The following is a 25754-nucleotide window of genomic DNA, read 5'->3' as shown; positions in this document are numbered from 1 at the left end:
TCCTTTCTTACCAAAGCCACAGGCTTTAGGGCTGCTTTCCTACTCACTTTTTTCCTGCTTATTTTAATGTAGAATAACTCCCATAGCCCTCCAGTTTAATATCTTCAAACTGCATATACTCAAGGAAATAAATTAATGATCACTATCTCTACCAGCCTGTTATATAAATAGAGTAAAATGCCCAATGGCAACCTTAACAGACCTTTTGATCTTGATTTATGTGTATATTTGAAACACTTGGGATGTCCTCTGCTTCACTTCCTGACTCGGAGGCAGTTTTCACCAAGCTCTCGGGATTATATAACATATGTGCCCCGCTCCATGATGGTGACGTTCAAAAATTCACAGTGGAATCCTAGTTGGGAAGGCTCTTTAACCCACGCGCAGGTGACAGACTAGGGGATGCGCGTCCTGCACCCTACACTATGGATCAAGAGCACCCACCTACAGAAATGCAGAGCCAGCCCGGACCAGGCCATAGGGCGCTGAACCAGTGCGGGCCACCTTCCAGAGCTCCGGGGCCAAGCAAGTGCGCTGGTTTCCGGGCATGGGCAGGTGTAGTCAAGCCCAGCGGGCACCCAGAGAGCCACCGCACCGCAGAAAGCGGCAGGGCGGGCAGGCCCGGAGGGGAGTGCCCGCAGCCCGCCCCGCCCCTCGCGCCCCGGCTCCGCCTCGCCTCGCCATGGTGGAGCAGGGAGACGCGGCGCCGCTGCTGCGCTGGGCCGAGGGCCCCGCGGTCTCTGTGCCGCAGGACCCCGCGCTGCAGGCTGGAGGATGGGTCCGGGGCGGCAGTGGAGGCGGCCGAGCGGCCGCGGAGGCGGCTCGAAGGCGGGAACCCGACGAGCCAGCTCCCCCCGAAGTGCTGCTGCAGCCGGGGCGCCTGGAGCTAGGCGACGTAGAGGAGGACCAGGTGGTGGCCGTGTTCGTGGTCACCTTCGATCCTCGCTCCGGTGAGAGCCGCTTAGGGATGGAAGGATGGGGGGCGGTGGAGGAGGCTGCACACTGGGTCTCCGGGGGCGCGGGGGAGGGACTCGCTGCGCACGCACTCGCACCGACACACCTGCATCCCTCCCTGCCCGGGGGTCCCGGGGCACGGGGGCGCTGTGGCTCCAGACTGGAGCCGAGGGATCCCGGGGGCTTTGTTCCGCCCCCTGCTCCGTCCCGCCGCCGCCGCTCTCAGTGCCGCTCTCCTATTTGCTCCGCTTCAGTGCGGGAGGATTGGTTTGCGGCAGCGGGCACATTGGCTTTTGTTTTCTCTGTTTTCCAGCTGGGCTGGAAGGTTCTTAGAGACGCCGAGAGGAAGAACCCCCTCCTCACTCCTGCGTACGTCGCCTCCCACGCGGGTTCAGAACGACCCTGCTCTGCGCCTGCCCTTGCTCGGGGTTGCTCCCTGCGCCGTAACTTTCCCAGCCGCCTAGTTCACTTTCTCCGAAGGCTTCATTTTTAGGAATTAGCGTGAGAGCATTAGGGGATGGGGCTGGAGAAGCCTTCTCTGGTAGGCTGCCTTTCTGGGAAGGCTCCCTGGTTGTGTCACACCGTCTTTACCCTAACCACCCACTCCCGGGTGGGGAGTGCGTTGCAACAGTAGGCGGTTCCGCGAGGGGATAAAAGTGAACGAATGGCTGTGAGCTCCAGTGGTCTGCCTAGGGCACCGGAATCCTCCAGCTGCTTATTTGAGGAAGAGGAATGCTCAGATGCTGCCTTCTCGCTTTCTCTTTTGAGTTGCTAGCGCGAGGAGCTGATGTTTGTGAGGGAAGGATGTGTTTTCTTCCTTCTGGAAGTTCCCAACCAGTCTTCCAACCCTGAGAGGATGGGATAGGAGGAAGAAATTAGGATTATGTGCAAGGTATTTCAGATATGATGGAAGCTGGTGGCTTCTAGGCTGGGTGGCTTAACCATGGTCAGCGATTCTGAGCCAGCAAAGAGGCATATGGTCCTTAAGGCGAATGAATGCCCTATTCCTAGCAGCAGGACTTGTGGGAAGAACTCAAGACTCACCCCTCACACTTCTGTGTGCTTGCTACCTCTTCCCACTGACTTTCAAACTTTTCTGACTTTGACCGGCCATGTGCAATTAAATTTACATCACAACCAGAACATTTGAACTAAGGAAAGCCCGAGTTTCCCGAAATAGTATTGAATCCCTCTGTACTTTCTTAATGGTCATCACACATACTGCCTGACTCATACAATCAGGATTCCTAGACACACATGGTTTGAAAAGATTCTGTTAATACAACAAAACAACCAAAGTAACCCTTAATGCTAGACAACGATGTTCTTTCTAGCTGACTGTGTTTCGGGTGTTGTACTCCTTCGCGCTCAGGTAAATGGAGGCAAGCTTGACAGCCACTCGAGGTTAAGAACTGGGAAGGGGACAGTAATGGTTTTCTGATTGCATAATGGTAGCTGTCTGGTGAGAGAGTCTAGGGAAAGGAGCCGAAAAGGAAACCTCACACTAAATCACAGGTACAGCTGATAAAATGGATTATTGATCCATTACTGTCATTGATTACAGAGATTGAGGCCCTTGTAGGTAGGGGCTCCCATGTCTTTCCATGCACAGTTGGTGGCTGGCTTTCTGGTTTATACTGTGTGTGTGTGTGTGAGAGAGAGAGAGAGAGAGAGACAGAGACAGAGACAGAGACAGAGACAGAGACAGAGACAGAGACAGAGACAGACAGACAGACAGAGAGACAGAGACAGACAGAGACAGAGACAGACAGAGACCGGGAAGGGTGCAGGGGAAGGGTAGGGGTGGTGGGTTTTGGACTAAGGTTTCTGTGAAAAGACAAGAGCTGTCCCTAATACTGTGACATTTGTGCAGGCATTTTACTCTGATTTAATTCTAACTACTCTGCAGTTTGCTGATTAATTATTCCTAGTTCATTCATGAGGAAAGGCACCAAGGATGGTTACATATTTTGGAATTAAGGAGCCAGCTTGACCAACATCTTTCTAGTGCATTCCACTGCCTGAACCTTGGCCCCTCACCTTGCCTCGTCACTTCCCTCAGGGGTCTGGGAGAGGAAGGCGTGTGCACTTGGGTGAGCCTTGTTAACTTGTTTTAGTTTTGGTGGAAAAAGCAGCAGTTTTCTGCCCACCTCTTTTCCTCTAAGCTGTGCCAGCCTTCTATATGGTTCCTCTCATCCTGTGAAATATGCTGGGAGATCTTGTGTAAAATAAAGTTACATAGCACATCTCTTAGTAGTAGCAGAGGACAGCATGAAGTCACAAGTCTCCGCACCAGGATAAAGGAAAGAGGACTATTGTGCCCCTGTGTATCCTGGTTGAGGACAGCCAGGTGAGAGAGGAATGTGAGGCCCGCTGTTGTCCTGCAAGCTGGCACCGTTACCGTGACCAATATTGTGTCTTCTCATTTTAACCTAGGGTCTTCTCTACTTTCCTGAGTCCCATCTGCTGCATGTTCCTAATTAATCCTGAGCCACCCAGGCAAGTTCCTCAGCCTCCATTACCAGAAGTCGTCAGGTAGACAAGGCTGCTGTACACACATCAGAATATGTCACATTAACTTCATAGGTGCGAGGGCTTTGTTTCTGGTTCTTCCTCTACCCCGACATCCTATCACGTCCCCATGTCCTTCCTGTCCTCTGTCTTCAGTTTTCATTTTTAGGGGCTAAATCACTAACCCAGTCACTGCCCAGGCAGTGGATTTCATGTGTCCTCTCACCCAATGTGGGGTTACCTTGGGCATATCTACAAGTCAGTGTGTAAGGACATCACACACACACACACACACACACACACACAGAGGGGGTGGGAGGGGTGGGAGGGGAGAACCCATAGCTGTGGCTTGTCTGTCTGTCTGACAAGAGCAACTTACAGAAGAACAATTTGGCTTGTGGTTTGAGGAGATGCAGTCGGTTGTGACAGGAAAGACGTGCTGATGAGAGTGTGTGGTGGTAGTGACATCATACCGGCAGGAAGCAGACAAAGAGAAGTGCTGACACCCAGCCTGCTTTCCCCTTCTTCCTCAGTCCAGGCCTCCAGCTCATGGGATGATGCCCCCTACCTTCTCAGTGGCCTTCCCCTCCTCAGTCAAACCTTTTTCAGGAACACCCCTAAAGACGTACATGCCCTGGGGTGTGTTTCTTAGGTGACTGGAAATCTAGTGATTCTAAGAGACAAAATTAACCATCACAGAATGAATTATGAGAGTGGAGCGGATCCCTGGGAGGATGTGAGTTCGTGTTTTAGGGTAGGAAGGAGGAGAGGAATTCGTTCACACTTTTAAACATACGCGTTGGAAAGCTTCTTTGGGCATCTGTCAGAAAAATCAGAGAGGAAAGGACAGATGTGATGATTTTCTCTGGATTCCTGACTTATGGCTGGAAAGTTATGGTTGGTTGATTGACTTACAAATGGCACGAAGATCAAGGGCATCGGGTTCAAGGTAAGGCGTACACACACACACACACACACACACACACACACAGTCTTTATCTGGAGCTGAGAACTAGCTGTAGGGTGGTGGTGCTGGCCATCTGGGCTACAAAGCTGCTATTGAAACCAGTCGCAGATGCTAAGTTGGCACGCTGGGTAAAAGAGGTTGGCAGCCAGAATATTGCTTTGTGTGTGTGTGTGTGTGTGTGTGTGTGTGTGTGTGTGTGTGTGTATTCTATGCTTTCAGACCTGACTTTAAGTCTGCTCTTAGACTTTCTAGTAAAATTTCCTTTTCTCTGCTTTGTTAAGGAGAAAGGTACCCTCACACTTGGGCTGGCAGCACTGTCACCCCAGAGTAATAGATGCTGATGAAGCTTTACCCCTCAATTCCTGCCTAACATCCTATGGATCTGCCTACTTTAGACCATCTCTTTATGAGATTCGCTTCATGTAGCTGTTATTTTGTGGGCATTTGGGAGCATTTCCCCAAGCTGTGTGTTTATGTTTGCCTTGGAGTTGTTCAGAAGGAGAGAGAGATAGTTGCAGGGGATCACCTGGTGGGGTTTTCCAGATGTTTCTTTCCTGACTACTGTTAAATCACCTGTTCTCTGGCAGCAAACACCCCTTCACCTGTGTGAATGATGCATCTGTCAAATGTTAATATTTGCAATCAGTCACACATACAGCCACGTGAGGCCAGGCAAGAGCATCCTAGAGTTCAAGGCTATGCTGGGCTGCATAGCAACCTATCTCAAAAAAAAAAAAAAAAAAAAAGTAAAATCACTCATCCTAGTTGACATTCTAAACTTTATAGACTCCCTGTCTATCCTGGAAATACAAGCAGAGCAGGTGGAAAGGTATAATGAGATTAGGGCTAGGTCTGGCGCCCAAGTTATAACTGGAAGTGTTGCCCAGCTCATCTGACTCCTTTCAGAAATGGGCGGGGGGTGGGAGTTGACAGTGGAAAGCAAATGGAAACTCTGGAAATAGACAGTAGTCCTGAGAGTCACCGGCTCACAGGCCGGGAAAGGGAAAGCCAGTCTTGATAGGCAATTGGAAAGTCTTAGGAGGGTTAACACTCGCTGGCCTTTCGGTGTTTTGCATCACCTGTCAGTGGTTGATTAGAACACAGTTGTGGTTATTGATCGAGGCCACACTGGCAGAATCTTTCCTGGGCTGCAGGTGATGCACCTGCTTTGTGGTTTTCAGGCTGCAAGTATGTGGCCATCTGTTGGGAATTTAGTCTCTTCTCATGAAAATCTACAGAGAGGAAAGTAAGGGCGGTGGTTACAATGCCTACCCACTTTCTGTGTGCTTCTGGGGTCTCAGGAACTGTACCATGGGGCTGAGGAGCAGGCCTCTGATCCTCGAAACAGTCTACACAAGAGAAAAGCAGACACGTGGAGCTGTGACGTACATCAGAGTGCGTGTGAGAGTGGCCAGAAGGTTTTTTTTTTCTTTTCTTTTCCCCCTGCTATGTAAAATTGGTGCACTGGGATTCAGCCATGGGCTGACATATGGCTGCCTTGAAGTTACCAGGATTAATTTCCTCCTGATTCAGAACTCACCATTCTGTCTCTACCACATGCTTTGGTTGTGTTCTCATGTAGGGCTATGTAAGATTACATCAAAATACTGAAGACCCAAAGTCGATTGTTAATGGCTGGACAGGTACTAGACCAAACACTCATTGACGTTTCTTCTATCCCTTGGATTTAGTGGCTTGTTTAAAAGAGTGACTATAGTCAAGTAATGTGTTGTTGGGGCCAGCAGTTGCTCCTGCTTCTTGCCTTTATTATTGGTTTGTTGTTGTTGTTTGTTTGTTTGTTTATTTGTTATTTTGAGGCAGGGTCTGACACTAACTCAGGATGGCCTGGAACTCTATATAATCCAGGTTGGCCTCAGACTCCTACCTTGGCCTCTTGAGTGCTGGGATTACAGATATGAGTGGCTATATCCGACTCCTACTGAGTCAGAATTCCCTGTTACCTCCTAGCTGAAGCTAGCTAGAGTCCAAGTGTAAGTGCTAACAGGAGGTAGGTGAGGGAAGAGATACAAAACCAATGTACACGTCTTAGGGGATGTTTACAGCTCCACCCACCCTTAGGCCCTGAGTCTCCTAAGAGGATGCCACTCAATATCCAGTACAGGAAGCCTCAAGATGAAGTACTTGACTGGAGCCATCCAAAAGGAGGAGGAGCCAAATGTCAAACTTCTAAGAGATTAGGGTCAGGATTGTTATTTTCTCTATTTCAAATACTTTGAGATGAGCTTCTTAGCTTACAAGTCAGTTTGGGGTAGATGTGGACTGTCCTCTGTAGACTCCAGTACGCAGTGGGTAAGGTTATTTCACATTTAAGCAGAGTAGTTGGAAGACAGGTAGGCCTATATAGATGGGCAAACCTGTCTTACAGGCTTTGTTTATTTTCGTGGTACTTGGAATTGAACCCAGGGTTTCACATGGGTTAAGCAAGTACTCTACTGTACTTGCTACCATAAGGATATTGCAAGTATCCTTAGCCTGGGATGGAAACTCTCCCTCAAGAGTTTCAAAAGCATCAGCTTGGGAGGCTCTCACAATTATAATCAGGGCTCACCTTAGAATCAGGGGGATGCCAGAGTTCAAACTGAAGTATCCATCTACAGTCCTACTAGCTTTCCCTAGGGACATAAACTGCTAGCCCAATTCTTTGCCAGTCCGGTTCCCTTGAATAGGAGTATGTTTACCTTTGCATGAGCTCAGCACTGGGCATTGTGCTGCCAAGTTAGGCTCTACCAATATTTACTGAATGACCAGACCAGCTGAATGTACACGTTTCAGATCACCACATTTCTTCCTTAGGTGACTGTGTGAAATCCTTCTCCTAAGCTGTCTGTGCAGGAGGGGCCAGGCAGGACCTGCAGGGCCCTGTGATAGACCCTAGGTGTGGCCTAAGAGTTGGGAGGATACAGAGCTGGAAGGAAACCAAGTTGAAGGGAAAGGCATGTGCCAGTGATGAAGCTCTTTTGTAAGGTCCCTTCTTACTGGATTCCTTCCCGGCTGCCAGCCTGTTCTTAATGCTTTTTAACAAAGGAAAGATGTTTGGTGAATTTGAGAGCAGGGTATGTATGTATTCTGAGCCTGGGATAGGTAGGGAGTACTTCATATAAAGTTTTTCTGGCATTAAATATTTTCCCTTAAGGATTTTTCCATTTCTACAGAATCTTCTTTCTTTAAGCTGCAAATTCCATATAGAAGTTGGTCCTCAATTCAGAATGCTTTTATAAAAAGATGACCTTAGATCATAATAGTCTCCTGTTCCACCCCAGGTATGGTTCCCTTTCTCAATTACTGGAGCTTTTACAAAGTCCTTTATGCTTCTTTCATATATGTTAATCTATTATATACATATGCATCTATCTGCACACATATACATACATACATAGCTATGCGAATCTCTAGCATTTCATTTGTTTCCCTGATTTGTAGTGAGATTGGTTAAACCTTGAGGTATGGGGAGAAAAGAAAGATTCATAGAGGGAGAACTTGTTTATTCTTCCTGTAGAGTCCCCATCTGTTGACATTTTGTCATACTGGCTTCAACCTTATACAATCAGTTCCAGTGTCGTATGAAATAACGTGTTCCAGAAACCTCGGCTAGGAAATATCAGGCAGTGAAATATCAGGCATTGCAAATTAATTTCAAGAGAAAAGTTAGAGGTGGGCACACCCCTCAAAAACGTCAGCAACACAATGAGAGAGGGGGGAGGGAGGGAGGAAGAAGCCAGCAGAAACAGTAGGACAGTCAGGCTATGAGGTGGGTAAGAATTACAGACATGCTAAATAAGAATATAGTCATCCTGGAAGGTTGCTTAAGGAGGTAAATGTTGGCGGTTTGAAACGATGGATTCTGGTGAACTAGGCCAAGAACTACCTGAGCTCTGAGAGGGAGTTGTAATAGCAGCCGGGTAGCGGTGGCTCCACACAACAGACGGAGGCTGAAGAATGAATGCTGTATTTCTTCATGGCTTGAGTTAGGAAGGTTCTGCATTGTCTGGCATTTCTCACGGTTGAAATCATGTGAAAACTGATGTGGAATTCTCTGATATCAAGTTACCATGTCACTCAGTACTTCATCACCATAGTAAAACTTAAGTAAGATTGGGTTTCGTTCATAGTTTCAGAGATGCGGGTTAAGCACCTTTACCTGCTGAGCCATCCCATCTGCCCAACTTTAGAATTAATTTGCCATTATCTCTTAAATGGCAAGCTAGGTTGTTTATTAAAAATTGGGATTTCATTGAATCTGTAATAGAAAATATACAACTGTGTCTAGATTGTTCCCTAATCAGATGCCTTGGCCCTTGCTTAGACATTGTAAATAGCATTGATTTCATATGGATTTAGATATACCTCTTCTCCCCTTACCCACGCTCCCCTGAACTATTTGAAAATAAGTTGCAATGATGTTTAAATTTCACTCCTAAATAATTAAGAATGTGCTTCCTCAGAGTAAGGCAGCTTTCCTGTATAAGCACAATGTCATTCATTACGAATCCTCGGGTAATTACCACTGATTCATCAATTAGCTGAATAAAGACATGCTTGTTCCTAATAAAAACTATTGTTCAGTTTGTTTTGGTTTTATTGCCCTTTCTCTCTTATCCTAGGCACCGAGCTGCTGCATTGGGATGTGAGAAAAAAAAAAAAAAAACAAGTAAAAGTCCCCCTCTCCCATCATTCAGAGACTTACAGAGTCCTGGGGCAGGGAAGTGGGGAGAGGTGGGGGGCTGGGGCGGGGGTGGAGCAGGCATCTAAAACATCATCCTAGGTTCAGTGGGAGCTATGCCTGGTTTTGTTTCCTTCAAGGAGTGTGTCAGCAGAAAATGAACTCCACCCAGCAGGGTGTTCTGAAGCCTCAGCCCTGTCTATGACTCACCCACCTGCTTCTGAACCCAGAAGGGCTTGCCTCCTAAAAGCAAAGGGCGCAGCAGACAGGACGCCCCCTCCTTCTTTCAGTGTCCTTACCATAAGGGTTGGTGAGGCACAGAGCTACAGTGAGGAGGCTTTTGAGAACCAGGCTGAGGAATGGGACTTTATCCTCTAGGTCAGCTATAGTAAGTAGAACATGAGCTTGGTCATAAATACCAGGTATCCAGTAGCAGCTACCATGTAATCAAGATAGAAACCCTTCCCTTTTCTTATATGTAATAGCTTGCCAAAGACAAATATGAGCTCAGATCAGTGGGGCCATCCAGAGACCTGGGGTCATGTTGGCTTATAGTGTCATTGGTCCTCAGATCATGACATCACCCACATCCCGAATCTCTGTCTGGATCCCACACCTACATGCAGGAAGGACCGAGAAACGCTGTCATTGAGAGTTCATGTACCAAGTTAAAAAGAGCAGGTTTTAAGAATGGATACTGAGGGGCAGCTTGCAGTAGCTGTTCTACCATCATGTCTAAAAACACCAACGGGGCTTTCTCCAATTTTGCTTCCTGAAAATGATCCTCAAAAATAGAACTATTGTACCAGGCATATTGACCCATTCCTGTAATTCCAGCTCTTGGGCTGAGGTAGGGGAGGACTGGGCAGTGAGTGCCAGGTCAGCTTAGGCTAGAGTGCAACAAAACAAACCTGGAAACAACAAAACTAACCCTGTATCACGGTCCCCCAAGCAGACAACAACAAAGCCCAGAAGCAGCATCAAAATGATCTTGGAAAACACTTGATCTGTCTGAGATTTATTATTGCAACGTGTCATACTAAAGGCTCCGTGAAGTCCTACCATAATAATAATAATAATAATAATAATAATAATAATAATAATAAAATATCGTAATAGTCTTTGTTTCACCTAAGAAAATTTAGCCATAAAAGTGTTTCACACCATACTTTATATTTCTTTAAGAAGCCCTGTCATATTTGCCTTTGAATCCCTGAAGATTCCTTAGTTGGTAGTGAAGTAGCAGGAACGTGTGGGAATCATGTTAGTCAAGATTCAGATGGGAGCCGCAGCTATGACAGCTATACAAGGATTGCTGCAGGGACTAGGACTTACGTAACGTCCTGTGAGGACTACTTAGTCTGTGGAAGATGGCTATGTGCATGGAGCTTGGACTCTGATAGGTAGATGGATGTAAAGGAGACAGTGATCTTGGGAAGGAGGAGGCAGAGGGGACTCCTGGGAGTAGAAGGGAACCTGGGTGAGAGTGACTGTTTTCAGGTTTGTTTCGTTGTTTTCTTTTGAAAGGGTGTCTCACGACATAGCCCTGCTTGGCCTGGAACTTGAACTTGCCTGCCTTTGGCTTCCAGGTGCTAAGATTAAAAGGCATGGGCCACCATACTTGGTCAGTTGGTCTCCAGTGTTGGTGGTGTGGGTGTCCTCTAAGAGAAGTTGATGTTCTTTATGGAAGAGAAAACACCTAATTTACAAAGCTCAAGGCAATTGTCTTAGGGTTCCTGTCACCGTGATGAAACACCATGACCAAAAAGCAAGTTTGAGAGGAAAGGGTTTATTTGGCTTATACTTCTATATTGCTATTCATCAAAGGAAGTCAGGACAGGAACTCATACAGGGCAGGAACCTGGAGGCAGAAGCTGATGTAGAAGCCATAGAGGGATACTGCTTACTGGCTTACTTCCCCTGATTTGCCCAGCCTGCATTCTTACAGAACACAGGACCACCAGTCCAAGAGTGACCAACCCACAATGAGCTGAGCCCTCTCCACTCATCACTAATTCTTATGCAGGCACCTTCTCAATTGAGGTTCCCTCCTTTCAGATAACTCTAGTTTGTGTGTCCTTGACCTAAGAATGGCAAGCACAACAGTCCAGGGGAAAGTATCTAGCATCAGCAGACCTGGCTGCTCTTCCCATCTCAGAAGGTGAGCATAACAACACTACCTGATGCTCCAACACCAACCTTGTTGGTTGGTTGGCAGATGTTACCCCTTCACAGCCACTTTCAACTTTCTATTTTTTTTTTTTTGTAAAATTCTTTTATTTATTTATTTATTTATTTATTTCACTCCAGATTTTATTTCTCCCCCCTCCAGTCCACCCTCCGACTGTTCCACATCCCATACCTTCTCCCGGCCCCCCTGTCTCCACGAGGATGTCCTCGCCACTCACGCCCCACCCAACCAGACCTCTAAACTCCCTGGGGCCCCCAGTCTCTTTGAGGGTTAGGAACATCTTCTCTGACTAAACCCAGACCCCACAGTCTTCTGCTGTATATGTGTTGGGGGCTTCATATCAACTGGTGTATGCTGCCTGGTTGGTGGTCTAGTGTCTTGAGAGATCTCAGGAGTCCAGGTTAATTGAAATTGCTGGTCCTCCTACAGGGTTGTCCTCCTCAGCTTCTTCCAGCTTTCCTTAATTCAACAGCAGAGGTCAGCTGCTTCTATCCATTGGTTTGGTGCAAATATCAGCTGCTTGTTGGGTCTTCTGGAGTGTACTCATGCTAGGTCCCTTTTTGTGAGTGCTCCATAGCCTCAGTAATAGTGTCAGGCCTTGGGGCCTCCCCTTGAGCTGGATCCCACTTTAGGCATGTTGCTGGACCTTCTTTTCCTCAGGCTCCTCTCCATTTCCATCCCTGCAGTTCTTTCAGACAGGAACAATTATGGGTCAGAGTTTTGACTGTGGGATGGCAGCCCCTTCCCTCATTTGATACCCTGTCTTCCTGCTGGAGGTGGGCTCTATAAGTTCCCTCTCTACTGTCAAGCATTTCATCTAAGGTCCTTCCCTTTGATTCCCAAGAGTCTCTCACCTCCCAGGTCTCTGGTGCATTCTGGAGGGTCCCCCCAACCTCCTATCTCCTGAGGTTGCTTGTTTCCATTCTTTCTGCTGGCCCTCAGGGCTTCAGTCCTTTTCCCTTACCCAATACCAGATCAGGTTCCCCTCTCCCTTCCACCTACCCCTGCCCCATTCCACTTTCCCTCCCAGGTCCTTCCCTCCCTCCCCACTTGTGATTGCTTTCTTCTCCCTCCCAAGTGGGACTGATGCATCCTTACTTGGGCCCTTCAGCTTGTTGACCTTTTTGAGTTCTGTGGACTGCATCTTGTGTATTCTGTACTCTTGTTTTGTTTTGGCTAATATCAACTTATTAGTGCGTACATACCATGCACGTCCTTTTGGGTCTGAGTTACCTTACTCAGGGTCATATTTTCTAGTTCCGTCCACTTGCCTGCAAAACTCAGGATGTCCTCATCCTCATACTCATAGCGGAGTAGTATTCCATTGTGTAAATTAACTACATTTTCTGTACCCATTCTTCTGTCGTGGGACATCTGGGTTGTTTCCAGGTTCTGGTTATCACAAATAAGGCCGCTATGAATATAGTGGAACACATGCTCCTGTGGCATTGTGGGGCATCTTTTGGGTATATTCCCAAGAGCGGTATTGCAACTTTCAATTGGAAACATTCATGCAAGGGAGTTCTGAGCAATGCAGTTCAGCCCACTCAGGTAAGGACCATCAAAAAGCAGCCCAGATGACAGATAACAAATTGTTTACCACAATGCTAGTTGTCGTAGCTTTTAATGAGCACTGACCTAAATGGGCACCAGTAGCTATGTAGATACTGTGCTATATCTAAATGATAGAAGTGATACACAGACACTGTAGGTGAACCGTATACATAATAATGAGTGGAAAAACGACTATCCTTGCTTTTATAAAATGTCAGAAGGACCAGGCTTCTTCAGGGCCACGATTGCTCACCCGAGGATGAATTTATGGGTCTCTCAGGAGGTTCTCTTATGTGCATGTAATGTAAGTTCTGCCTCTTAACCTGCCTTTGCTTCCTGTACAGGAATGCTCTCTTTGGGAAAACTGAATGTGTTGTATAATTTATACTTAATGCTAGGCTTCAGTACAAAGTTTAGGTAAGGTACATTTCCTCAAGTTATAAGTGGTTATGGGTTAGAGTTAGGCAAGCATATAAGGAGTAGGGGTTAGAGCCTAGAGTGCACGTAGATCAGCTGTGTGTACTATACACCAGCCTATAGGTTAGATCCCTTGAACTTTCTATGGATGTATATGCATAATAAGGGAGAAGATGCAGGGATGGGGGACTAGATGTACAGGAAACTTAGTTCACTCTTACACTCTTTGTGAACATGTTTTCTTATTTTTAGCCAAATTAACAGAATGTCATTTTAGCCTTTTTGTTTTATAGAATTATAATTTCTTCTTTTCATGCATTTTGTTTGTTTCAGTGAACTTATTAATTGGATAGAATTATAATTCTTTTTTCTCCAAGCTAGATTATTTGAAAGTGTCTTAGGTTGTTGAGTGTGGGACTGGGAGAACCTCTTTGCTGTCTACAGTGACGTTAAGACTGGACCATGTTTTCTCTGATGTCCCAAATAATTATCTGAAAGCGGTGGTGGCTAAGATAGTTGACGATAGTTTTAATGCTTAGGAAACTAGCAGTGCTAATGAGTTTGCACGAAAATGGAATTCTTTTCACTTTGGAAAAATTTGAATGTGCACACACACACACACACACACACACACACACACAAACACAAAACCCCAGAAGAAATTATTCTACGATATCCCACTCGCCTGTAGCTAATTATACTGTGCTCTCCCCTCGGTCTGGAGCATGCTCATTGTTGATGGATTCTACAACCTCTCCTACCTTCTGTTATTGCAGTCACCTTACTGAGCTGCAACTGCTGCTCTGTCATCCCGTTAGCTTTCGACTCTCATCCCTCTGTGGTCAGGGATCATGTCTTATTCTTCTTCATGTTTCCAACACCAAACTTAATAGAAACCCAGAAATAAGTTATGAGGGACTGAGTCCCAGAATTCTGGAGGTGAAGACTAATAGCTAGTTCTTGAAGATGGCCACAGTAGAGAGAGACAAGAAGTGGGGAGGGTGGACTACACTGCTCGGAGAAGCAAAAGAGCCAGAATTACATCCTCTCAGGGAAATTAAGAGAAAGAGGGGTTTTGAGGAATTAGCAAACAACACAGAGGTCAGTGAGAATGAGGACTTTTTTTTTTTTTTTTTTGGTCAGACACTAGTGGCAATTTAGATGGCAAGACTAAAAACAGAATCTCAAGACTGAGATAACAATATAGGATGAAGAAGTGGAAGCCTAAGGTTTTAAAAACAAACAAACAAACAAAGCCGCTAGAGAGGCGAAGCCGTGAGGGGAAGATTTGGGAGTGAACTGAAGGGGAGGCCTCTCAAACTGAATCTGAAGCTGGGATGAAGTCCCTCTACTGCCCCCTGCTGATCCTCTGGTGTAGTTCATCAGGAGATAGATGAGCCTCTGAGCATCTCTTTAGTGGTTCTGGAGCAGTGTGATGAAGCAGTATATTTCTGAGTACCAACGTATGCTGTGCTATGCTCTTCTCTCTGAGCGGTTTTTGTTTCTATTAACTTGATCCCCCTGTTCCTACAGGAAACATGGTAGAATGGTGCTTACCTCAAGATATTGACCTTGAAGGTGTTGAGTTCAAGTCTATGGCCAGCGGGTCCCATAAAGTTCAGTCTGATTTCATGTGAGTACTTCGGAACCTATCTTGTGCTACTTGATCCCATCTCTCCTTATCTTCTCCCGAGCATGCTATCAAGAGGTGTCTTCAGATAGTATATGTAAGTCTTCTGTGTGTTCATCTAGTTTCCCAGCAAGAAGGACTCCAGCTCTCAAGTTCTCAATGGGTCCCAGGATTCCATGTCCATACAACTGAGCTATTACTGAGCAAATGTGCGGCACTCGGGGAGGTTTGGTTTTACTATGGGTTAAATACTGGCTCTAAGCAGGCCCGTTTTAGTGATGTGAGAATGGAATGGTGCGTGGTAAATCTTGTAAGAAGCCAATGGATATGCTTTAAGGATAATTTGTAGCTTTAATCCCTACACTGGGCTGAAACCATGGCTGATTCAAGTGTGAAAGGAGGAAGGAAATGAAATAGCTGCATTGGAGCTGTCAGAAGCCAAGGAACTGAGAGAATCTGGGATTGTAAGAGAAAACAGACTGAGTTCCAAAGGAGCCAGGAGGTCCACGCTGGTTCGTTCTGGTCCTGGTTCTCCCATTGAAGCTGTGAGTTGTGCCAGAGAGGATGCCACAGTCTCTGGCTGTGGGCATTTGAGCAGCATGCTGGTAGAGACTTTGTGCCAACTCTACCCTTTCACTCTGGGAGGGCAAGTTCTAGAGTTTTGGAGCCATGGCCACTCCTTGAGACACTGAATGGCTTCTTTTATGGCCCAGCTTTATTTGGGGCTCTGGACATAGTTGTTTGGGATGAGATTGCATTGCAAAGGAGAAAAGCAAAGAAATGCCGTCTCCCTAAATTGGAGGTGCAGTGAATATTTGGTCTATTTCAGCTATTTTCGGAAGGGCCCCTTCTTTGGCCTGGCCTGCTTTGCCAACATGCCTGTGGAGAGCGAGCTGGAGCGCGGCGCTCGGATGAAGTCTGTGGGTATCCTCTCTCCGTCCTACACCCTGCTCTACCGCTACATGCACTTTTTGGAGAACCAGGTTCGGTAAGTGGCTTCTGTGCATGGCTTCTATATGTTGTGGGCAGCAGCGGTGCCCTGGTGCCACCTGGTGCCTGTGTAGGGAGTCCCTGGAGATAGAGACTGTGGGCCAGGGCCACAACTGTCTTCCTACAGACTAGGTGACTCAGGGTCCAGCCTCAGGTGATCCTCCTTTCTTTCAACAAATGTATTATAAAATAATTCTTTATCCTATAATGAAGGCTGGGGAAGATATTTACATTCAGTTTTTATTAATACTCTCATCACTTTTTAATCAAATACATTTTAATCAGACATGAACATTCTTTGTTTACACTCAGCTGGTTGCTATGCTTACGTTCCCTCCCTCCTGTGGTAGGCAGTCAGACTTTAAAAATTGTTTTATTCATATCATTTATTATTTGGAGGGGTAGGAGAATATGTAATAGAAGCAGAAAAAAATATTAGTTTTTATATTTACATATATATGCTTTATGCAAATAACCTAATTAAACTTCAAACAGTGCTGGGGAATTTTTTCTCTAGTCCTGGAAGCACTGTTAAGGTTTTAGTCTGTTTTCTGATACATATATTTGTGTGCTTTGATAAACTATCCTTGACAACTGGGCATAGTGGTGCTTCAGCCCAGGAAATAAAGGCTTTCAGTTTACATTAGTAGCAATATAGCGAGACCTTGTATGTCACACATACAACATATATAAGTGTGTGTGTATGTACTTGGCATTGATACTATATATAAACTATTTTACCCCTATGCGTTATTTATTCATTCATTCATTCATTCATTCATTCATTCATTTTGAGTTACTGTCTTGTTTGGTAGCCCAGGCTTGCCTTTTAATTTGCAGTTGTGTGAGATGCCAAACTTTTTATGTGGGTAATGGGATGTGGGCTGCAGTTCTAATGATTGTATAGTGATTCCTCCTAACCACTGAGCCACCTCTCTAGCCACCTGGTCAAAGTTTAAGCTGGTGGGATCTAATCTGGTCCATATCCTTTGCCCATCCTTCTTTCCTTCATTCTCAGGGGAATTCCCTGTATCTTACATTTTATTCATACATTCTGAATCCCTGTCCACCCAAGAATACTTTGGAGCAAGCAGGAGTCTTAATTGCTTTGGGGTATAGAGAAGTTGGCTTTCCCAACCTCATGAGATTTAAATTGGTGGATTGTAACAGAAATGACCAGTCTCCCCCACCACCCTTCTCTTTTTCCTTATTCTTCATCAACTTCTAAGCCAGTATTGAAACACTGTGGTTTTTGATTCTGCAGTAACTCATTTTCTGGGTGCCAGTGTCTGCTTTAGCTAAACTAGAAGCTAAATTCCTATAACAAAGAGGAAACCGAAAAGTACAGTGGTTCGATCAAGTCAGAACTCCAGCTTTCTAGCACAGGGTTTGAGGCCAGATGGAAAGACGCGTTCCAGCGTGGGTGGTGACTGGAACAGAGGTCCTCGGTGTCACCCATCTCCCAGCATGATGAGTGGATGGTGACTCACCTTCATCATATGACATTGCAGCCAGTAAGGAGAGAGGTGGAAGCAGAAACCTCAACTTAAACACATTACTTCTGCACACAGTCCATAGGCAGATCAGTGCAGGAAGCTGTGGGCCTCAAGAGAACCCCAGAGTGGCTGGCCCTACAGGCAAATCCCTGGTCTGGTTCACACAGGGGAGGCTTCATATCTGCAGCATTCACTGAGTCATTTGTCCCCACTGTACCCTTGCACAGTCGACATGGGTGGCTTGGGAAGCACTTCAGTGGAGTGGAGTTTGAATTTACCTGCCCTTATGGATAACCTCATCATAACCATCTTTGAAAAACATCTTGCCTTCTGGTACTCTGTTGCCCTCAGACCCTTTGGTTTTTCTTGGTAGTGTGGCTTCAACTGTTACAAAACCTACCATGTGTTTAACCTCAGGCTTCCCCAACAGTTGGATAACAGTCATGGCTGAACTGTGAATTTCTATTTATGCCTCTGAGTTCATGTTCTCTCCTACATTGTCTGTTATTGTCATTCTGTCCTATGAAGCAGTGACACCTTAGGCTGTCAAAGGACAGAGTTCTGAATTAGTTGTTTTCTTTTTACATCCATACATTTATCCTCGTGTGTGGGAGTGAGATCAGGGATCAAACTCCGGGTTGTCAGGCTTAGTGGAAAAGCTGGCTCTGTCTCTTAGCTTTTTGTCTAAAAGACTCATAGTACTGACTTTTTTCTGTAGAATCTTGATCCACATACGGTGTTGAGTGTAGTCAAAAAGTAAAGGCCCACAATTGAGTAGCAAACCACAAACAGAAAATGAAGGTGCATTAAGTTAAATTACCCTGGATATAAGTTACCCTGTTAAAGACAATGTAGACATTCTCAGTGGGCTTTTAAGGGAAAATGGATGCTAACTCAGACACATTTGAACTTCACCTATGCATCGAGCTTGACACATTTCCCTGAAGGGTACCTGCAACCCTCTGCCTTCTCAGAACAGTCAGCCAGACCTCAGCCACCCAGGCTTTTCTGTCCAGCACAAGATTATTTCTGAGAGTGACAGCAGTTGCTCCAAGCACCTGAATGCTTGTTTATCAGTACCAACACATGGCCGCCTCTTGAATCAAAGCTTTTCAGACCCCTAAAATTAGGAAGAGGCACTTATTTTTATTAATTATTTTCTACAGTTTTCTTGAGGTAGAGGCAGTGTCCCACGTGTCCCATGCTGACCTTGACTTTACTATTCTCTTGCCTCAGCCTCCCACGTGCTTGGATTATAGGTGTGCACTGTCATATACACACAGCTAAGGATATCGTTTTAAGTACAGTGATGATGTGTTTCGACTTTTAATACAAATTTGTCTGCATAGCCTCTTGCCATCATCTTGTTGCTGAGTGCTGGAAGCCACTCTGGGCTGGCAGGGACTGAAAACAGCTACTACCTTTTCAGTGGAAATCCTGACTCTGAGCATCTTGCGTTCCCACTTGGAGTAGGTTTCATGGCATGCCGGTGGAAGGTGGAAGGGAGGAGCAGGGATATTACCTACCAGTGTTGTTTCAGCCACAGGTAGGGATGTCTCTTTCTCTCAGAAGCTTCTTTTTCATTGTTCAGTGGTCACTGGAAGGCTCCGAGAAAATACACCAGGGGTCAGAGGGGTTTGGAGCTTTTTATTCATCCCTATGATACCTTGCTGGGACTGGGCAACAGTGTCTGTAATCAGACAAAAGAAATTTTCTGTCTCACAGTTCCAGAGACTTAAGAGTCAAAACTCAAGTTGTCAGTGTCAGCAGAGCCACTTCCCACATCTCTCCAAGCTCTGTGCTTTGCTGGTCATCTCTAGGTTCCTGGGCATCTGCATCATTCAGTGTCTGCAATCGTCTCCATGTGTCTACCCCACACCTTTGTGTGTGCATGTGTAATTTCCCCCTTTTTAAGTTACATAGAATCCGGGTTCCCTCAAAAGACCTTTCTTTAACCTAATTGCTTCCTAAGATCCATCCAAATAAAGCCATCTTCTTGGGTGCCAAGATTCCAACATCTTTGGGGGAGGGAACAAAATCACCTATTCCCATTTGACATAAAGGATTGAACTGGAGGCATCATTCTGCATCGTCCAAGTGGTCTAGGACCTCAGTGCCATTGTCTTGAGCTGAGGGTTGGTTGGCAACAGTTTTAGCCTGAGCAAAGGCTGAGTCAGGGGTGGAGCAGGGAAGGAGAGATTCTGATTCATTTGTCTGATGTGGAAGTATGAGCCTTCGGAGGCCTTCAGTCATAGCTGTTTCCCCTCCTCCCTTTGGGACACTGAGGGCTCAGATTCTCTCTGTTCCATTGTAACAGAACATGCATGCTCACATTCTACATAAAGCCAAGCAACTGCAGACATGGAGTATGTGGTCTTCTGGGTTATCTGTCCTCACAGTATAAACAGTGCTCTGAGAAGTACATGTGATCTGCAGCATAGATTGCTCAAGAATTAGACACTAGACACAGCTTGTTCATTCTAAATGTATTACATGGTGCCGTTGAATTTCAGGCCTCATGTCTGAGCTTTGCATGAAGTAATGGAGACTTGAAGGTAACCTCCAAGTGCGGGTGTCTGAGTACATCCTTTTGGTAGAGATACGTAGTTATGCTGGGCAGAGCGGCTCACTGTGCATGTGTGTTACACAGACACCAGCTGGAAATGCCGGGACATTACTCTCATCTGGCTGCATTCTATGAAGACAAGAAAGGGGTGCTCCATGCTGGCCCTGGGAGGGGTGGCAGCTTGCCACCTGTCTACTGGTTGCCTTCCATTCACCGCTACATGTATCCTGAGATGAAGGTGAGCTGTTTTCTCACATGTCTGGGAATGGTCATGGGTTCATTTTTAAATGATAAAGAAATAATGCTTCAGCCTTGTGCAGAATTCTGCTTTTGATAGAACTGGGTTTGATATAAGCATTTGGGTTCATTTAAAACATAGGGTAAATGATGTTAAACAATATGCCTTCTGTAACCATGGTGCAGAACCACATATGCTGAGCCACTCATGCTGGACTCTGAGGAGGGAGGAGCTTTTGATTGGGTTGCTTGCTTCCGCTACTGTAAAGCGAAACATAAAGATGAAGAGTTTGAAGAACAGACGTGGTAGTTCTCAGCTATGTTATTTTTTGACATTGTTTTATTTGGAATTTTTGTAGCATCCTTTGCATTTACACTAGCATGTCTGTTTAATATCAACAGGAAATCTGGCCACACAGTAGGTGGTCAGAAGATATAAAAGGGTCTAAGATACGAATCTACTTTTTCTTCCTTCTCCTTGTCCTGTGGCTGGGCACAGGATATTTCAGTGACGCTTAGGACTCTTCTTGTAAAGAAATAATGCATGAGCTTATAGAAGAAGGTGTCTTGGGACATTTCTTAGTTAGGGTTTTAATGCAGTGAAGAGACACCATAACCACAGTAACTCTTCTAAAGGGAAACATTTAATTGGAGGCGACTTAGAGTTCAGAGGTTTAGTCCATTATCATCATGGCAGGAAGCATGGCAGCACACAGGCAGGCATGGTGCTGGAGAAGGAGCCAAGCGTTCTACATCCGGATCAGCAGGCATCAGGAAGATAGAGAGACACTGGACCTGAAGAGACACTTGAACTTCTGAAGCCCACCTCCAGTGACACTTCATCCAACAAGGCCACACCTACTAATGCCTGTGATAGTCATTTTCATTCAAACCATCCCAGGACAGGAATTGGTCACTAAAGCATTTGGCTATGTCCAAAAGAAGGGGTGCTAATTCCAGGCCTGTTGGCTAGAGGTGGGGCATGATCCTACTTTCTTAGCATATCCTATGAGTTAGGCATTATGCTAATGTATCAATACATTACTATACTCTTGTAAAGTAAGACTAGTAAGAGAAGGTTACTTTGTTAATCTTTGCTTTCTAGTTGAAGCAATTGAGGCTTATCAATAAGTGGTTTAGTGACTTGTTTTGGGAGACAGGTAGAATCTAAACCCAGGGCTGTGGCAAAGCCAGTGTTCACTCCCTGCCCTTGTGAACAAGAGGACACGGACATGCTCATGGGTCAAGAGCAAATGACTTAAATGAGACTGATTTTTTTTTTTTTAATGTCATTTGGCCATAAAGGAAAAAAGTAATAAATAAGATTTTATTAGCAAAGCAAGAGTATGTTAGGTATTTAAAACTAATTCAAGAAGGCTGAAGGAGCAATCAGAGAACAGGGTAGCTGTGTACCTTAGGAATCTCAGACAACAGATCCTACCCTGCATTGGCAAGCTATTGCTTCCTACCAGATCATCCAAGATTAAAAGCTTCTGGTAGCGCGCGTGTGTGATCCCACAGTTTCTATGGGGAGGACTCCAGTCCTGGCTTAGCCGAATCCCAGATTTCGGGTCTGCTGTGAGAGATTTCACTTAGGGCTCTAGCCAGGGTTTGAGTCTCAGCACAAGGTTCAGCTGGGGAAGAGTCTGTTTTTCTAAGCTCACATGAGCACCGAGAGGAGCAAGTTTCTTAAGGGATGCAACACTGAAGGGCCTCTATTCGTGTTTGCCCTCAGCTCTCAACCATGTGGGGCTGACTCTCTAGCTTGGCAGGGTTTTTTTTTTTTTTTTTTTTTTTTTTTTTTTTTTTTTTTTTTGCTGCCAAAATCTCTTTTTGCTTCATCAAAGTCAGCAAAAAGAGAGTGTTAGCACAATAAAGTCAGAACTCTGTAACCTAATCAGAGAAGTGAAAGGCCTGCGTGTGTAGCGTAGTTAGAAGCAAGTTCCTCAGGAGGAAGAGGTGATTACACAGGGCTGTACACACCAGGGCCATGGGCCTTACCTTGGATGCTGCTTGCCATATTTAGGGCCAGGGCACAAGGATCAGAGCCTAGGAGCAGGAAGGAGGGCCCTTGCATTGTCTGTGCTTGGATCTCTGAGGGAAGCTCGGTGTCACTGAGGCTGGTACTTTTTAAATGGCTGGAAGCTAGTGTGAGAAGTGCTCCCTGCTGCTGGAGTGGTACTAACAGCAGCTGTAAGATGAAGCAAGTCCTCCTTTCCTCCCATCTTCAGCCTGAATTCATGGCTCCACATAGGCAGAACTCAACAAGAGACTAGATGGCCCAGGAGTCCGGGGGATGGAGCATGCAGATTTCCTGCTCCTGTGGTAGGATGAGAGACGGTTGGCAGGGGGCACAGGCTGATCCGAAGGATTTGGGGAATGTATTGATCGAGACACTGTCAGCCTCTTTTCTTCTGAATGGAGTTACTCTGCTATCACCAAACCCAGGGGATGGTGGCCAACATTTGACCTGAATGTTCCTTGCTTCCTCACCCTATAGGCAAAGAGAGGAAAAAAAGAGAAAAGATACTTGCCACTTGACTTTGCCCCATTAAAGACAACTTATTAAAGACAACAGACCTGTCCGACTCACAGATGTGGTAGAAAGATACTTATATAGGCTGAAGATACAAATGTGCCGCAGTGCTACAGTCTTCTTTATCAGAAAACAGCATGCCAACAATTAAAATTAAAACTAAATGCTTCTTTTGTTTCAGCAGCCGCACTGCTGGGATCTGCCCTTTAGATGTGAAAACACCAGGATTATGTGTGTATATTTGTGTGTGTATGTATGTATTTATGTATGTGCATATATATGTATGTGTGTAATTTCACAGTGTGCAAGCAGTAGAGAGCCAGAATATTCACATAGTAAATAGTCATTATGAATAACAAGCCAGAGTGTAAGACAACAACAGAAAAGTTCTACTGGGTCTGTTTTTTATCTGTACTGAATTCATACAGGCTTTTTTCTCATTATTCTGCAAACAGTGCTTACACTGAATTATGTAGCATTTATAGGATATTAGCTATATCAGTAACCTAGAGGTGATTTAAAGTATATGGGGAGAACTGATCTTACATGCTAGTATTTTCTGTGAATATACATACACATATTATCTGTGACGACAGAACAGTATGAGTGAACATATAGTCATTGATTCATATATGGCCTGAAGGCAAGGTGAAGTATGGAGAGTTGGGGAGGGCAGCGCTTCCATGTGTAATGCAGGGCTGGACTGGCTTGGGCAAAATGATAGCACTAAACGTTGTATATGGCTAGCCCTGTATTCATGATTCTGTACCCACAGAGTCAAGCAACACATCTGCAGCGAACACATATAGGCTTCGTTATTATTATTCTGCAAAAAAAGAGTTATACAGTGATTTACAGAGAATTTATAGAATATTAGGTATATCAGTAATCTAGAGGTGATTTGCAGTATACGGGAAGAACTGTGCATGTTACATGCTAGTACTCTTTTTATATACGACATCAAGTATCCACAGGATTTGGTGTCTGGGGAGTGGGTCTTTGGAAGCATTCCTCCATGGAGACCGACCATACAGGATAGGAATGCATTTGCTTTTTATGGAAGATCATGTACATGTTCACAATGGGAAATTTTTATTGTTCTCTGTGAAAGCTCGAGAGAAACAAGCTCAGAAAACAGAAACATGTAAATCAAAGAGAGAAACACCTGTCTCACTGTGCTCTGAGCAGGGTACAGTGCAGAAGGGTATGAGATCTGTGACTAATCTTCAGGAGAGAGGAGGACACCCTGTCATGGCTATCCCAGCACTTCCTTGGCACAGGCCTACATATGGGCCCTGGGGCGCTAGCATTCCCTCATCTCCAGGCAACTTTATAGACACACTTCCTTCTGCCAGGGAAGTGTCCTCCAGATTCATCATGTTGATGGTTAGACGTCTCTTCCTTCAGGAAGCCTTCACCCTCTACCAGAATGCAATCAAGCACTTTCTCACTTGCCCCAACAGCTGCCGTCCTTCCCCACCACGCTGTCTCCCCAGGCTGTATTCTCGTTGCTTTTTGACTTGCTCTGCTCATCAGTTAACGGTGCGTGTCTTTACTCACCGTTGAAACTAGAATACTAAAATATGTAGTACTTTGGCACAAAGAAATCACTTAGGAGATAGTTCTTGTTAATGGCTCTGTGCATCCATGAATGAACAAATAAATGGCATGAGAGTTTGGGATAAATAATTTATTCTAGGACACACTTGCCCAAGCCCTATCAGACCTATGTACAATGCATGCACATACATGTCAAAGGCCTAAAGATGGCAGAAGGAAAGTAGGGAAGAACGGATTGTGCTCTGGCCACCTTCTCATCTGTCTGCTGCTTGGCTTGATAGAAGACAGTGACTGAAGACATATCTGGCCAGTTTTACTCAACTGGGGTCCTCTCTTCCTGGTGACTGAATGACATACAGAGGAAATAGGCCAAGAGCCACAGTGGACATGCTGGGGAGGGTGGTTATGTATGTAGCATGGGGCTGGTGAATCAGGTGTCAGGGTCTCAGGGTGGAGGTTGCTTTGGAAAGGAAAATTCCTCTCCCAGATAGTCCAGTTGAAGCTTTGGAGATGGAGGACAGCCAGCGGAGGCAGAATGCTGGGGCTGCCCCAGGACTGGCTTAGTACTTGGGTTCTCCACATACTTCTCAGCCTACTAAACTCAGTGTACTTTAGAGTAGCTGCCCGCCTTCAGATCTTGGCTGGCCCACCTTATGGCCCATGAACACTCTAAAAGCCAACAGCTAAGCATCAAAGTGGCTTTCTGAAATACTTAAAGGCCTCTGATTCGAAGCCTCTAGTCTGCAGTGACACTGGTGATCTCTATGCCTTGGCTGTTCTAGCTGTAAGTCAGTCATGTTTTGGTTCAAGCTTAAGGTAGTCCTTAAGCTGGGTGAGGTAACCTATGGTCTGGTCTCATTATACAGACTAAGAAAGCAGACTGGAACCATTGGGTCACTTTCCCAGGCTTCCCTATTAGTAGATTACAGAGGCAGAGTGCAATTTCTCAAGCTTATGTTTTAAGTCCTTGGCACCATCCTTCCAGAAGGTAGCCCTCAGGGAGGGGGCCTCCCTGAAGTTATCATTCCAAGGAAGCTGGTTAGAGTTGAAGTTTACCAGAGGGAGACATGAGGCCTTTGTACCCTCCCTGCCTGTAACTGCTATGCACAGGAGTCCCCTGGTCCCTGCTTGCTTTGAAACCCAGCTTCAAACTGTTGGCTTATCACTTTATCACATACAGTACTCAGTGTTTTTGCGTTGAAGGCTTGCTGTATCTTCAAGGTAGTTTATGTATATCTATGCACCTGTGTCTGTGACAGACAGACAGACACACACGCACACACACACACACACACACACACACACACACACACACGAGCTTGGATCCCTTGGGTCAGGAGCTGCAGGTGTTTGTGGGATGCCTGTTGCATGGGTGCTGTAATCTGAACTCATGTTTTCGTGATTGTACAGTAATCACACTGAATCATTTAAGCTATCTGCTTTTTTGGTTTTTTTTTTTTTTTT

The 25754-nt window shown here is 45.6% G+C and overlaps 1 protein-coding gene across 1 annotated transcript in view; it reads left to right on the top strand.

Moving 5' to 3' along the window:
• The first annotated feature begins 668 nt into the window (after positions 1 to 668).
• Dennd11 (DENN domain containing 11) overlaps positions 669 to 25754 on the top strand; it is a 34948-nt gene continuing 9862 nt past the window's right edge. The window contains exons 1-4 of the mRNA XM_031381645.1: positions 669 to 950; positions 14809 to 14908; positions 15735 to 15893; positions 20042 to 20195. Of these exons, the coding sequence (XP_031237505.1) occupies positions 683 to 950; positions 14809 to 14908; positions 15735 to 15893; positions 20042 to 20195 (681 nt within the window). The 5' untranslated portion in view covers positions 669 to 682. The remainder of the gene's footprint in view (positions 951 to 14808; positions 14909 to 15734; positions 15894 to 20041; positions 20196 to 25754) is intronic.

The sequence above is a fragment of the Mastomys coucha genome, unplaced genomic scaffold (assembly GCF_008632895.1).
Source record: "Mastomys coucha isolate ucsf_1 unplaced genomic scaffold, UCSF_Mcou_1 pScaffold20, whole genome shotgun sequence".
In the NCBI taxonomy this organism is placed as follows: Eukaryota; Metazoa; Chordata; class Mammalia; order Rodentia; family Muridae; genus Mastomys; species Mastomys coucha.
The sequence above is the reverse complement of the archived record's forward strand: the minus strand, read 5'-3'. Positions and strand labels throughout refer to the sequence as shown.